The sequence below is a fragment of the Microtus ochrogaster genome, chromosome 24 (genome assembly GCF_000317375.1).
Source record: "Microtus ochrogaster isolate Prairie Vole_2 chromosome 24, MicOch1.0, whole genome shotgun sequence".
In the NCBI taxonomy this organism is placed as follows: Eukaryota; Metazoa; Chordata; class Mammalia; order Rodentia; family Cricetidae; genus Microtus; species Microtus ochrogaster.
In genome coordinates this window covers 33,793,990-33,805,870 of record NC_022024.1, presented here as the reverse complement: position 1 = coordinate 33,805,870, position 11,881 = coordinate 33,793,990, and the positions used below count along the sequence as shown (strand labels likewise).

At 43.4% G+C, this 11,881-nt stretch overlaps 1 protein-coding gene across 1 annotated transcript in view; it reads left to right on the top strand.

Annotated features, from left to right (window-relative positions):
* Positions 1-1,346: 1,346 nt before the first annotated feature.
* C24H12orf42 (chromosome 24 C12orf42 homolog) overlaps positions 1,347-11,881 on the top strand; it is a 44,503-nt gene continuing 33,968 nt past the window's right edge. Inside the window, exons 1-2 of the mRNA XM_026784451.1 lie at positions 1,347-1,399; positions 11,032-11,143. Coding sequence (XP_026640252.1) covers positions 11,086-11,143 — 58 coding nt within the window. The 5' untranslated portion in view covers positions 1,347-1,399; positions 11,032-11,085. The remainder of the gene's footprint in view (positions 1,400-11,031; positions 11,144-11,881) is intronic.

The following is an 11,881-nucleotide window of genomic DNA, read 5'->3' as shown; positions in this document are numbered from 1 at the left end:
TATCCAGTTAGTGCATTAGGATTTATGATCATCTCCAGTTAACTTTTTAAACTATGGGATGTCTGCTTTTGTATTTGAGCACACGCCGATGCATGTCCAATTATAGCAACAATCATTGAGGAGACTCATTTTCCGCTGAATTTCCTTTGCATCTTCATCGGGGGAGCACAGGGGCATGGGCTCATGTGCAGACTGTGCAGGCTCAAGGACCAGACCTTGTAATAAGTCTTAATCCAGTGCTTTAATTCTTCCAGTTTTGCATTTCCTTTTCTGAAGTGATTTTGACGTATGTTACTTTTACCTTTTCATGTAAACTTTAGAATCAGTTTATATGTATAAAACTTATCAGTTTCGAATAGAATTTCATTGGATATATAGATAGCTGGAGGGGAGCTTGGCACACTTAGAGTATTTGTTCAGTCTGTGAACAGCTTATCTTTACACTCTTGGTTTCTCTCATCAGAATTTTGTGGTCTCAGCAGACATACATCCTGCACATTTTTTGTTAAATATTTACTTTTGTGGAGTTACCGTAAATGTTATTGTTTTTCTGATTTTGGTTTGTACTTGTTCATTGTTGGTATATAGAAACACAATTGGGTTTTGCGTGTTAAAAAGTTTGATACTGTTACGAATCTGCTTTGAGGGCTATCTGCTATGTGACCTCTGTGAAAGGGTCGTTCAGCCTGGTGGGGGCCATGACTCGCAGCTTGAGAACCACTGATCTTAGAGTGTTTCTAAGGACTCAACAAAGTGTTAGGGCTCCTGCTACATACTGACAAGAATGCAAAACATATTGCTAAAAAAAAAATGTCTAGCTGAAGACATTATAGATATCCACCAGAGTAGTTGCTATAAAGGCTTCTTTGCCTATTACCTTGAACACAGCTTCATTTCATCATCTTCGCCGCTGGAAATGGTTTCGTGGGCCAAGTTTCAAGAGACTCGTTCAAATCATTTTCTGCCCCGAGTCTCTGGCCTGCCTTCTGTGACCCATCCGGACTCTGATTGTGTTCCGCGGAGCTCCCTCAGTCACTCTTGCTTTTGTCAGAGCTTTTCCGCTCTGGCTGCGCCTCTGCTTGTCAGCAGGAAGCTTCCCACTCAGCTGTGGCCCGAGAAGTATCAGCCTGTGGAAGAAAACAGCATCTTCCTCCAGCTTGAGCTCTGTTTGTGCAATGACCTGGTTAGGCAATTCCAGGTCCCCTTTGGTACATTTCCTATTAGAATTCTGCCTCATCTGCTTCTTATTTGATAGAAATAACTTTCACCAGAGGAAATCGGGCAGAAAACCTTGCCAGCGTGTTCAACTTCTTGCCCTTTAAGAAATGATTCTTTGATTTTTCGAGCTTTGGCTCTGCTAGGTAATGAAATTATCGTGGTGGAACAAGGCATAGAAATAGTAAGTATGATAATTCTTCTTTGCCCATTGTATGCTTTAGCTATTCATAAGTTTTAGGGCCTTAGATATTAGATACACTTACGTAAGGCCTCATGAACGGTAATTATCTTTTGGCCAAAGAAAAAGCCCAAACGAATGCTAAGCTGCATTATCGCTTGGCTTCTGACATGAGCCGATAATCAGATTTTCTTGCTTAAATCCACGGTGCTGGAACAATGCTACCCACTGTCTGCGCTTCCCGATATTACCCTTAATTAGAAAGAACAGATACACAAATCTGAATTATTTCAAAATCTGGTTTCCATGGTCAGTGGTTTGAAAGGCTTAACTTTATTATAAATAAACTTGGTTTTATTGGCTAATGAAATCTGAAATACGAAGCCTGTGATGGTGGGGGTCCTGTGATGTGGGGGTGTAGGGCTCCGATGTTTACACATCCACCCATCCAATGTAGGCAAAGTGTTTTATAATAAATCATCGGGTAATTGACTTGTGGTTCCTTTGTTCAAGTACACTACAAACTTCACCGCTAAAGAGGACCTGAAAGGAACTGGAATTTATAGGTTGTTGAAAAGCAACATCTTTAAGCCGAATTATATACATTTCGACAGCTATCAAGGAGATCTTGACCTACCTTATGTTTTTTCCCCACTTTGTTTACTTTTGTTCCTGAGGTGCATGATTATACATTTGTGATGGTCCGTCTCTGCGTGCAGTGTTTGGGTCTCAAATATTCACAGTGTGTGAGTGTGTGTGTGTGTGTGTGTGTGTGTGTGTATGCGCACTCAGTATATGATAAAGGATGGGAAGACACAGATAGGAGATCAGCTGCATTTTATATTTATGAACTAATAAAAGGAATAGATAAGGAAAACTGACCCCATTTGGCAGGCCAATTAATAATGAAGTACGCATAGTAACTTGAGTTCATCTGGAAGATACCAGGACAAACTCCTAGGACCAACAGGGCATATAAGGACTTCAGACACGGTTGAGAACTGTGATAATATGTATTGCCGGCGTTTCTCTAGTTTTTCCGTGGTTAGGAGGACCCAGGTGTGTCTGTATATCTGAACTGAGACTATGTTTCTTATTCCATTTTAATGTTTTTAAAAAGACTTTGTAATCCTTGCTTCTCCTTTTCAATGTTCATTGATAATTTCTGTTCAACTCATCCACTCCCTTCCCACCTCTGTGTTTGGGTCTCTTTTCCAATAGAAACTGTTTCCAACAATGACGGTTGCCCTGCAGAATGTCCAGGACCTGGCTGAGGAAACCAAAGCTTAGGGAGGACCCTACACCCAGTGGAAAATAGCAGTGATTAACCCAAGTCCCGGAATCTGAACGCTGTTACATTTCTCTGCCAAGCTTCTTTCAAATCAGTCTCCCTGTCTTCACCACTCTGTATCATTGGCTGGGGGCAGAAGCCCTTCTCTTTCCAGTCACCAGGCCCAGGGTGAATGTGTCTAGGGTCTAGGCTCCTGTGATTTAAGGGATTTTTCATGGGTCCAGGTATTTGCCTTGGATGGTGCAGGTAGGGTAAGGAGCATAGCCTGTACTTCCTCACAGGGAGCAATTGCTTAGGGTCAGAAGATGGTTTTGCAGTAGTTGGTTGGAAGCCAGGGTACGGATAGTCTGCTGGATATAAAAGCCTACCTCACCATCTTCTCAAGACGGGTGAGGGCTCTATTGTCAGGCAGTGTGAACTTCCCATGCTTACACACATCCCCTCTCCCCAACGGCAAGGGGATTAACACGGAACAGAGACTTTTAATTTGCAGACTGCACATGGCTTGCAGGTATCTAGGAGATTGATATGTGTAGCTCTCTCAGAGCCCGTGGAGTGTGGGTTAGCCTGGCCATGTCAGGTCAGTTGCTCTTGACTTTGCAGAATTTTGCTGGGTTAACTCAATGTTTCTTATAAAGAGTGTATAATTTCATTTTTGTTTCGTTTGATTTTGGAAATGATTGAGAAGGGCCGCTTTGGTGGAAAAAGTTATATTTGAGGATAAAGTTACAGAGGGGACTGTTTATCAAGTGATTCGCTTCAGTGATTCTTTGAGAGCTATAAAGATGCTTAAACACGATTTCAACAGGAAGCAGTGGCTCCCAACAGAAGTCGATCCAGGGGCCTGGCAAGGAGAGGCATTGTTTCTTGCTATGCCCACAGGAGACCCAGATCCCAAAGGTTCCTTTACTTACTATCCAGCTAGTGGGGGGTGTAAGGCTTTACTTACGTGAGGCTGGTGAGAAACTGGCTTCTGAGTTCCACCTCCTTTGGCTCACCCTGCAGAGTCAAGACAAGAATTTACTTCCTGGAAACAAGGATAAAAAGGTCCCAGCTGAAGAATGACCTGGAGATGGTACAGTCATTTCCTGACATTTTATTTAGTTGCCTTCAATAAGGACTCTCAGGCCATTTCCTCCTGCCCTGTTCCCCCAAATGCCTTCAGCCAGGAAAGTATGTCCCAACCTTGGATTTGAGAAAATAAACAAGCAAGCTTGAGAAATGTCCTTTGCTTCAAACCCCCAGGAATCTGTCACCGGGAAGACAGGTTTGCTGTCCCTTGTGACACTTTCTCTGTGGCCTGCACACCTGAGTCTAAAGCTTGGAGCTGGACTTTGAGGGCTTTGCTATACAAAGTGAGTGGGCTGTTGTAGTGCCTCCTGGCCGTCACAGGGATGCTGTGCCCACGGACTCCCAACTGTGAGGTTATACATACAAGACCTTGTCAGTCAACATTCCAGTTCATTCAAGACTCTACCTCTAGTTGAGCTACAGGAAGTCAATGGCTGTTGAGGGAGGGGCAGTCAGTTTTCTTCAAGGATGAGCCCCCTGTTAGGCTCCCTGTGCCCACGCAGTTGACCGTCCCTAAACCCAAGGACACATAGGTATATGAATTGGGTTTAGCAGTTTGTATTTAGCTATCTTTTTCTATATGTCTCAACTATAATTCTGAAGGAAGTGGCCATGTATTTGTGAGAGGAGTGTGTGTGTGTGTGTGTGTGTGTGTGTGTAGGTTACACAGAAGAAGTGAGAGTGGAAACAGAGAGATAGAGATGATGAAAACACATTGTGTTCATCTAGGACATTCTCAAAGTAAATAAATTTAAAAGGGAGAAAATAAAAGAGAAAGTGAATGGGCAGTTGGCCTCTCCAGGTCCCCGAGGAAAGTCTTTAACATGGGACAGACTGAAATACACAGAGGAATGGAGTTCAGAGGAGCAGTGTGGAGAGAATCAGCCAAAACCCCTCCAAATCTGACTCTGCATACGCCCCCCAAATGAGAGAAGAAGACGAAATATCCCAAACACAAGGCTGCGATGCCAACGTTTGAAAAGTGAGGTCATATGTTCAAGAAAGTCACTGGAGAGGAAGAGAGGAGCCATGTGAGGGGAGGAAGCCCCTAGAAAGTAGAAAGGAAACCATGAAAGAAAATGGGAAATGAGAGTGAAGGGGAGGATGGAGGGAGGAACGGAGAGGAGGGAGGGGAGGAAGAGAGCAGATACACACAAAGAGAGACTATGAATTATTTTCATGCGCGCACACACACACACACACAAAATAAAAAAAAAAAGGAAAAGGGAAAAGGTTCATAAAAACTGCAGAACAGGACTTTCCAGGTTGGAAGGAGTGGCTGGAATGCCCGGCACAATGGAGGAAAACCCACACCATGGCTCTTTATTGTGAGACTTCTTTCAATGGTGACAAAGAGATCTTAAAGGTTTCAGAGACAAAGACTATCAACAAAACAAACATCGCCCAGATAGATCACAAGAGGACATAAATCAGGATGGCGACGGCCTGAGATGCCAAAGAGCAGAGCGGGGTGGGGGGGACACACAAAAGTGTGCAAGTGCTGTACAGTCTCTCAACTCTAGAGAAATGGCGCTTTCAGAAGATGGCAGGCGTTGTTATCTTCTTGTCAAATGGCCAGATACTGGGCTTAGACATTATAAGCTGAGGTAGGAAGTGATCTCCCAAGTCAGAAACACCACCTCTCAGCGACACAGGAAAGGGATGCAAAATTTATTCACTTGGCCCAGAATTTTTGGCCTTGCCCAACTGACTGAGAATTTTAGATTTATTCTGAAAAAAATTCTACAGATGCTGTCAAGACCTGGGAATAATTTGTGGCTGCCAGAGCAAAATAAGAATGCCACCTGTTACTGGTAATAAAACAATAAAGCTTCTAGCTTTAAAATAGCTTATTGCTAATAAATGTTCCATAAATACTAGCAACATATGATATTAATCAGGACTTACAAAATTAAAAAATGATATTTTGGCATCAATTTTGTACAATATGATGAATAATGCTTCATTAATGCTATGTCTTAATTAATTATAAACATTTTTCTGGCTTATTTTCTATAAACCTACTTATGAGAACATTATTAAAATCCTTTGCTTTTAGCAATTTCATTTCCAATACTGTAAACAATTTCTGATATTTAATTTCAAAAGAACCTTTCTTCTCATATAGAGACATGATTAGTATATTTTATAGGTTCTGACACTATTGGTGTCGATTTATGAGAGATTATATAAATCTTCGTATATCTAGAGTTGGTTGTTCTTATAGAATAGTGTAGAATTTTCAAGTTCACTTCTTTTCTATCTTCGGTGTGATCGCTTTACTTCCATGTTTGTTTGTGTACGGCATGTGTGTCTGGTTTCTTTGGCAATCATAATAAGGCTACTGAATCCTTTCAAACCAGAGCTACAGATGATTGTGGGCTGCCAGGTAGGTGATGGGAATCGAATCAGAATCCTCTGGAAGAGCAGCCAGTGCTTTTAACCACTGACCAATCTCTCTAGCCCACAGGATGGCTTTGTATAAGAAACGACTCTTTCTACAAATCCATTTTACATGGGTCTGGGTTTCCTGCAGCACAAGGGCCATGGCATTTCCATGTTTCCTCTGAGATTTCCTGTAAGCTTTGGATGCTGTAAGAAGCTGAAAGCAGCTGCAATTGGCAGGCACCTAAGGAGTGTAGTTTCAGCTTTTTACTCTAGAGCCTACTGCATGCACCGGCAACAATAGAACATACCTCTTGATTGTAGGCATAAGGGTTGGGTAGCAAGCGCTGTCCCTTTAATTTGGGGGAGAAGTAGATTACTTAGGTGAGTGGCAGCCTTATGTGTCCAAACCCCTTATCAGAAGCAATCCATTTTACCTCGAGTAAAATTAACTTCCATAAACACAGACCGCTTTTTGAACCCCCATCTTGCAAATACAGCATCCAGGCCCCAGGAAGAACAACATGTGAATACAGCCCACCCAGCTCAGCCCATCCTAAGAGAGAGAGGAACCCTTGTGGGTCAGATAGCTGCAGCAGCCTGGCTTCTGCAGTCTCTCACTGTGAAGCCTCCATTCAGGGAGTTTTGACAGAATCTCAGTTTGCCATTGGCCCTGAACTAAAGTTGCCACTGTCAATAGGATGGAATCTGCAGGGATGGGTGCACATATAAGTATTTGTTTTACACAAACCATGTAGATCCAGTATGGTAATCCGGACCCCCAGATTCATGAAAGTAAAATAAAATTGGAAAGAAAAGTGACAGAAGCCCTTCTGTGTGCTGGGACTAGCCCTGCAGAGGAGCGGTTACTGTTTGGATCCCTGGGTTTGTAGCAGGGTGATGCTAAGGATCCCTTTTCTCCTCTGCCAGCATACAGAGTACCTCCCAGCACCAGCCATGGACACTAGCCAGTGCAGGGGTGAGGCTTCTAGTTGAGCGGGAAGCCAGCTTCTCTGTGTGAATGATGTAAGTGTTTCCCTCAGTGACAAGGCTTGGCCAGCAGGCTGTAGAGAACAACCAGTCGCCCTGATGGTAGCTTGTGATGCTGGCTATGTGGTTCTGTGGGACCCGCTTGGCCAAGAACTCAAAGATGTACCCCATTTCTGGAACTGGTGGTTTTTCTTGGCAGCATAGCATTCTTTTCCCTATTTTATAGTATGTTCCTTTTATATAGGTATACATATATAGGTATATATAGGTTCCTATAGGTATATATAGGTTCCTATAGGTATATATAGGTTCCTATAGGTATATATAGGTTCCTATAGAAAGGGAACATACTAATATATATATATACATATATAAAACTTCTACAGTGGTAGGCTTCCATATGGCATTCAGTATTAGTTGTACCTCCCCATCTTCTTTACGCCTCTTCCCTTATTCTAGTTTCCCCTTTATCTCTTCATAAAGCTGTATATTCCACTGCCCTTCGCTTTGGAGATCCTCTCATTCTCCATTCCCACGGCAGGTACTCAACCTCCGTGTCTCTTCAGATTGTAGCACACACACTGCAAGAGCATTTCTTATCGTTTAGGGCTCAACTCTCAATTAAAGAATGATTGCAGATTTCTGCAAAACAAGTTAGAAAGCATCGCCTTTCATGGCGTTAAAACCCCAGCCAAATAACAAGGCTGCTACAGAAATCCTTGCTTTTGCTCTTGGTCCGCAGGGGAGATGCATTTCCCATGATCCTACGGGAGAAGGCTAGGTAGAGGAGCTCCGATTTCTTATTCTGTCCTCCTGTGTAGTCTAATTACCGTGGCTGTAGGTGGCCCAAAGCGGCTGCTTCCCTTACATAATGCCAACAGAGAAAGAAAATACGATTTCATTGGTTACTGTACTTAGAATGGATCCTCAAGCCAAGAAAGAAAAACCACAACGGGCTTGGCAAACAAACAATTGAAAAGTACAGGTGCTGGGAGTATGCACAGCCCCAAAATCAACATGACTTCGGGAGAGAGGGCTGCAGAACAAAGAAAGGTGCTTTTCGTTCAGCGAAATTTATTTCTTTTCAATATTTGTGATCTGCAGCTGATAGTGCACGAGACCACTTGGCATTATGTCCCGACAAAGGGGGCGGCTGCCGTGCTGAGCAGCCGCTTGAGCGGCTTGTGGCATGAGGTGCGCCATTTGTCAGGAAGATCAATATTGACTGTTCTTGTGTCTTTGTGGTGAAAGTTTGCTCTCCCCCGCCCCCCAAGAAAGGTGGGGGCTGCGCTTTAAAATATAGAGCACGAGCCTAGTTCAGACAGTGAATCAAGCGATTGCAACAGATCTTCGTAGAGAGGCATCCCTTCCCAAGGGTGAGATGTTCCCTCTTAAGGAGTCTGGTTCATTTGTCTCGTGATCCTGGCAGCCTCTTCCCCATGCGTTCTCTATCATCCCAGTTCAATCCTAACTCCATGAAACGCACCCTTTGGACGTTAACAATGTGTGTTTTGAAACATCAGTTCTATTTAGTTCTATCCAAAAGAGACCAGTAAAGCCTCGTGTCTCCTGTAGCAGAGCTATGCCGAGGTTGGGTGACTAAGACAAGGGGCCATGGACCGCATTAGCCTTCGGTGCCTGGCCTTCCGTTGTTTGTTTATTTAGATCGCAGAAGTGAGAGTCCTCTGCTCTGCAGGTAGAGGAAGAGGCAGGCGTCTGGTTCACGGCCAGCTTCCTCCTCCACAGACAGCATTAAATCCTTTGCAGCAAATGTCGTCCAGGTCTTTAATCTGCTGGAAATTCTGCAAGGATGCAGACCCACGGATTAGCAGGAGGGGAGCGGGAGAACCTGCTGGTGCTGTAGGCTTCTGGGCGGTGTAACTGAGCCAGCATGGTGTTCTAATGAATAGGAAGTTATCTGTTATCTGTATCAACTGCCTGGGTAGATCTCTTTTTTTTATTCCGTGTATACTCCTGTGCTCTGCCCTAGGCATCTTGTGTCAGGATTTGTATTGTAAAATATATATTCCCCAGATGATTCTTTTAAAATGACAGTTATGGACAAAACATAGTTAAGAGTGTTTTGGTTTTTTTTAGCCTTATTTAATTTTTTTTTTTTTTTGTTTAGAAAAAGGAGAATTCTATGAAGGTAAACTGCAGACAGGGCTAGAGGTAGCTAAGCTAATATAAAGAAAATGTGATTGGTCAGAAAGGCTTCTAACTCGGTCTTCTGTTGATCTCCCAAACTCTGTCACTGGTGTATGTAGTCTGGGTCTCTCAACGCCTAATTATTGCCCTGTGGCTAAAGGCAATACCTTCCTTCTCTACCTCCTTGGCTTGGAGCAAAGTGAGAGATTCACAGGACCCTCCAGTAAGGTGAGCGTTGTGGACCCTGACATAACCTTTTCGTTTCTGGGGAGATGGATGGACCTGGGAGAGGTCTGCAGAACGCTGACATGAAAAATCCAACTCCAGAGGGAAGATCTCGTTCTTCATTCAGGCATGGTTTGATCACTCACTGACCCAGCGAGTTAGCTCCACCCCAGATAGATAATATCTTCAGTATTGAAAGAATTATGCATACAATGGTAGCCACTATCTAAGCAATAATATATATATTATTCAATCATATCCAAACAATTAAAATGGCATATAAACACTGATGGACAATTAGTACTGATAAGATATTTAATGAACTGCTTTTCCCTAAAATCAAGTGAAATCATCCTTTTGGTTGCTTAATTCACTGTTATTTATTCAATATGTGTAGCTATATTTATTCAATATGTGTAGCTATTTCCCCTCTCCTTTTTTTTTTTTTGGTTTGGATTACTTGAGAGTCACAACAGCTGACTTAAACATCCCTTCTCCTGACTGCTTCTGCCTTTCCACAGATCTACCTTCTGATCTGCTAGATACCCCCTGTGCTTGTAATGACCCCTCTGATGTCACCTCATAGCTACCCCCTTTACCCGTGAGTCTAATTCCAAAGCACCTCTGTCTGAGAAGCCTTATCTTATTTCCGTGTATAAATTAGAGTGCGGGGGCGGGGCTGGGGGGCTGGGGAGATGGATCGATGGTTTAAAGCACTTATTGTGTTTACAGAGGACTGGAACCTGGTTCCCAGCACCCACATCGAGAGGCTCACACTGCCAGGATCTCCAGCTGCAGTGGATTTGATGCCCTCTGTAGGCACAGCCCTGATGTGCACACACCCCTCCAAATATGCATATAATTAAAAACAAATATTTCAGAATGAAGAGTACTACTCCCTAACCTTTCCTCATTACTCTTACTAACCTTACCTTGTTTTCATCTTATTGTCAACAACAACGAAAACAAAAGCATCCCCATTTGATATCTATTGTTCTTTGTTGTTGTTGTTGTTTTTCGAGACAGGGTTTCTCTGTAGCTTTGGAGCAAATCCTGGAACTCACTCTGTAAACCAGGCTGGCTGGCCTTGAACTCACAGAGATCCGCCTGCCTCTGCCTTCCGAGTGCTGGGATTAAAGGCATGCACCACCACTGCCCGGCCTATTGTTCCTTTTTTTTTTTGTCACCCTTTACTAAAAAACATCAGTTTCATGAACCATTTTTGGCACACGGTGGAACTCAAGAAGGTAGTTTCTACATGAGCAGAAAATGTTCACAGTGGGGATGTGTGTGTGTGTGAGAGAGAGAGAGAGAGAGTGTGTGTGTGTGTGTGTATGTGCGTGTGCGCTCAAGCTGTGAGCTACAAGAGCCAACTCTAGCATTTCCAGGATCATAACGTTTAAAGAATAAAGAGGGAAAAATGCTGTTACAAGGTCACTCATTTAGTGAAGGCAGGGTTGTAGGTGCCCTGTGTGGAGTCACAGCCCTGACGCTGTCTGGTTTGTTTTTCTCTTTCGCCTCACAGCCCAGCCCTCGCGCTGAGAAAGCAGCCTTGCCCTGCTCCAGGTTTCTCACTCACATGAAGAATTTCTCTGCATCACACAAAACGGATAAATTACATTTTCTACCGTTTCCAGGTAAATTAGCCCCAAGAAATCCCATGGTTTCCAAAGACACTGTAGAGTATATAGGCGAAAACCGTACCGTTTTCCCCCTTTAGTACTTCCCGCCACGGCAATGAAGGAGACACTTCATTGGTCTATGAAGTCTGAAAATCCAGGGGCGGGGGAGGGTGGCTCAAAGCTTGGCTGGATCCATGGCTCATGAACATTAGCAGGGTTTTATCCCTCCTATTTTACTGGCTTTATTTCATTGTTGCTTTTGTTTTCAGAAAGAGTAGCAAATGTAGCCAGAAGCATGCATGTATTATTCTTGGAGCTGATGGTCTCAAAAGTAAAAGCAGAGGCAGAGGCAGGTGGGACTCTGATTTGGAGGCCAGTCTCCTGCACATAGTGAGCCCCACCCAGGGCTAAGCAGTGAAACCCTGTTTCAAAGTCCAAAGCCAAGCAAATCAGAGGAAAACCTTATTTCTTTCCATATATATAGTTTTACATTATGCCTGATGACTTTGGCCTAATTTGGGTCTCAAGGACCTGGTAAAATGAAGCATGTTAGGAGGGCCTCTGTGGAAACTGTGCCTAAATTGTCCCAATGTGTGTGTTTGGAGTGGGGACAGAGAGATAAAGAGAAAGAGAGTCAGGTTTGGGGATAGTTTTCCAAACTAAATTCATGGAAGGTAAGCTTTCTTTTTTATACAAGAACGTAACTTTTTTTTACGAGACCAATGTGATGTGCAGCTGCGTTCTTTTTTTTAA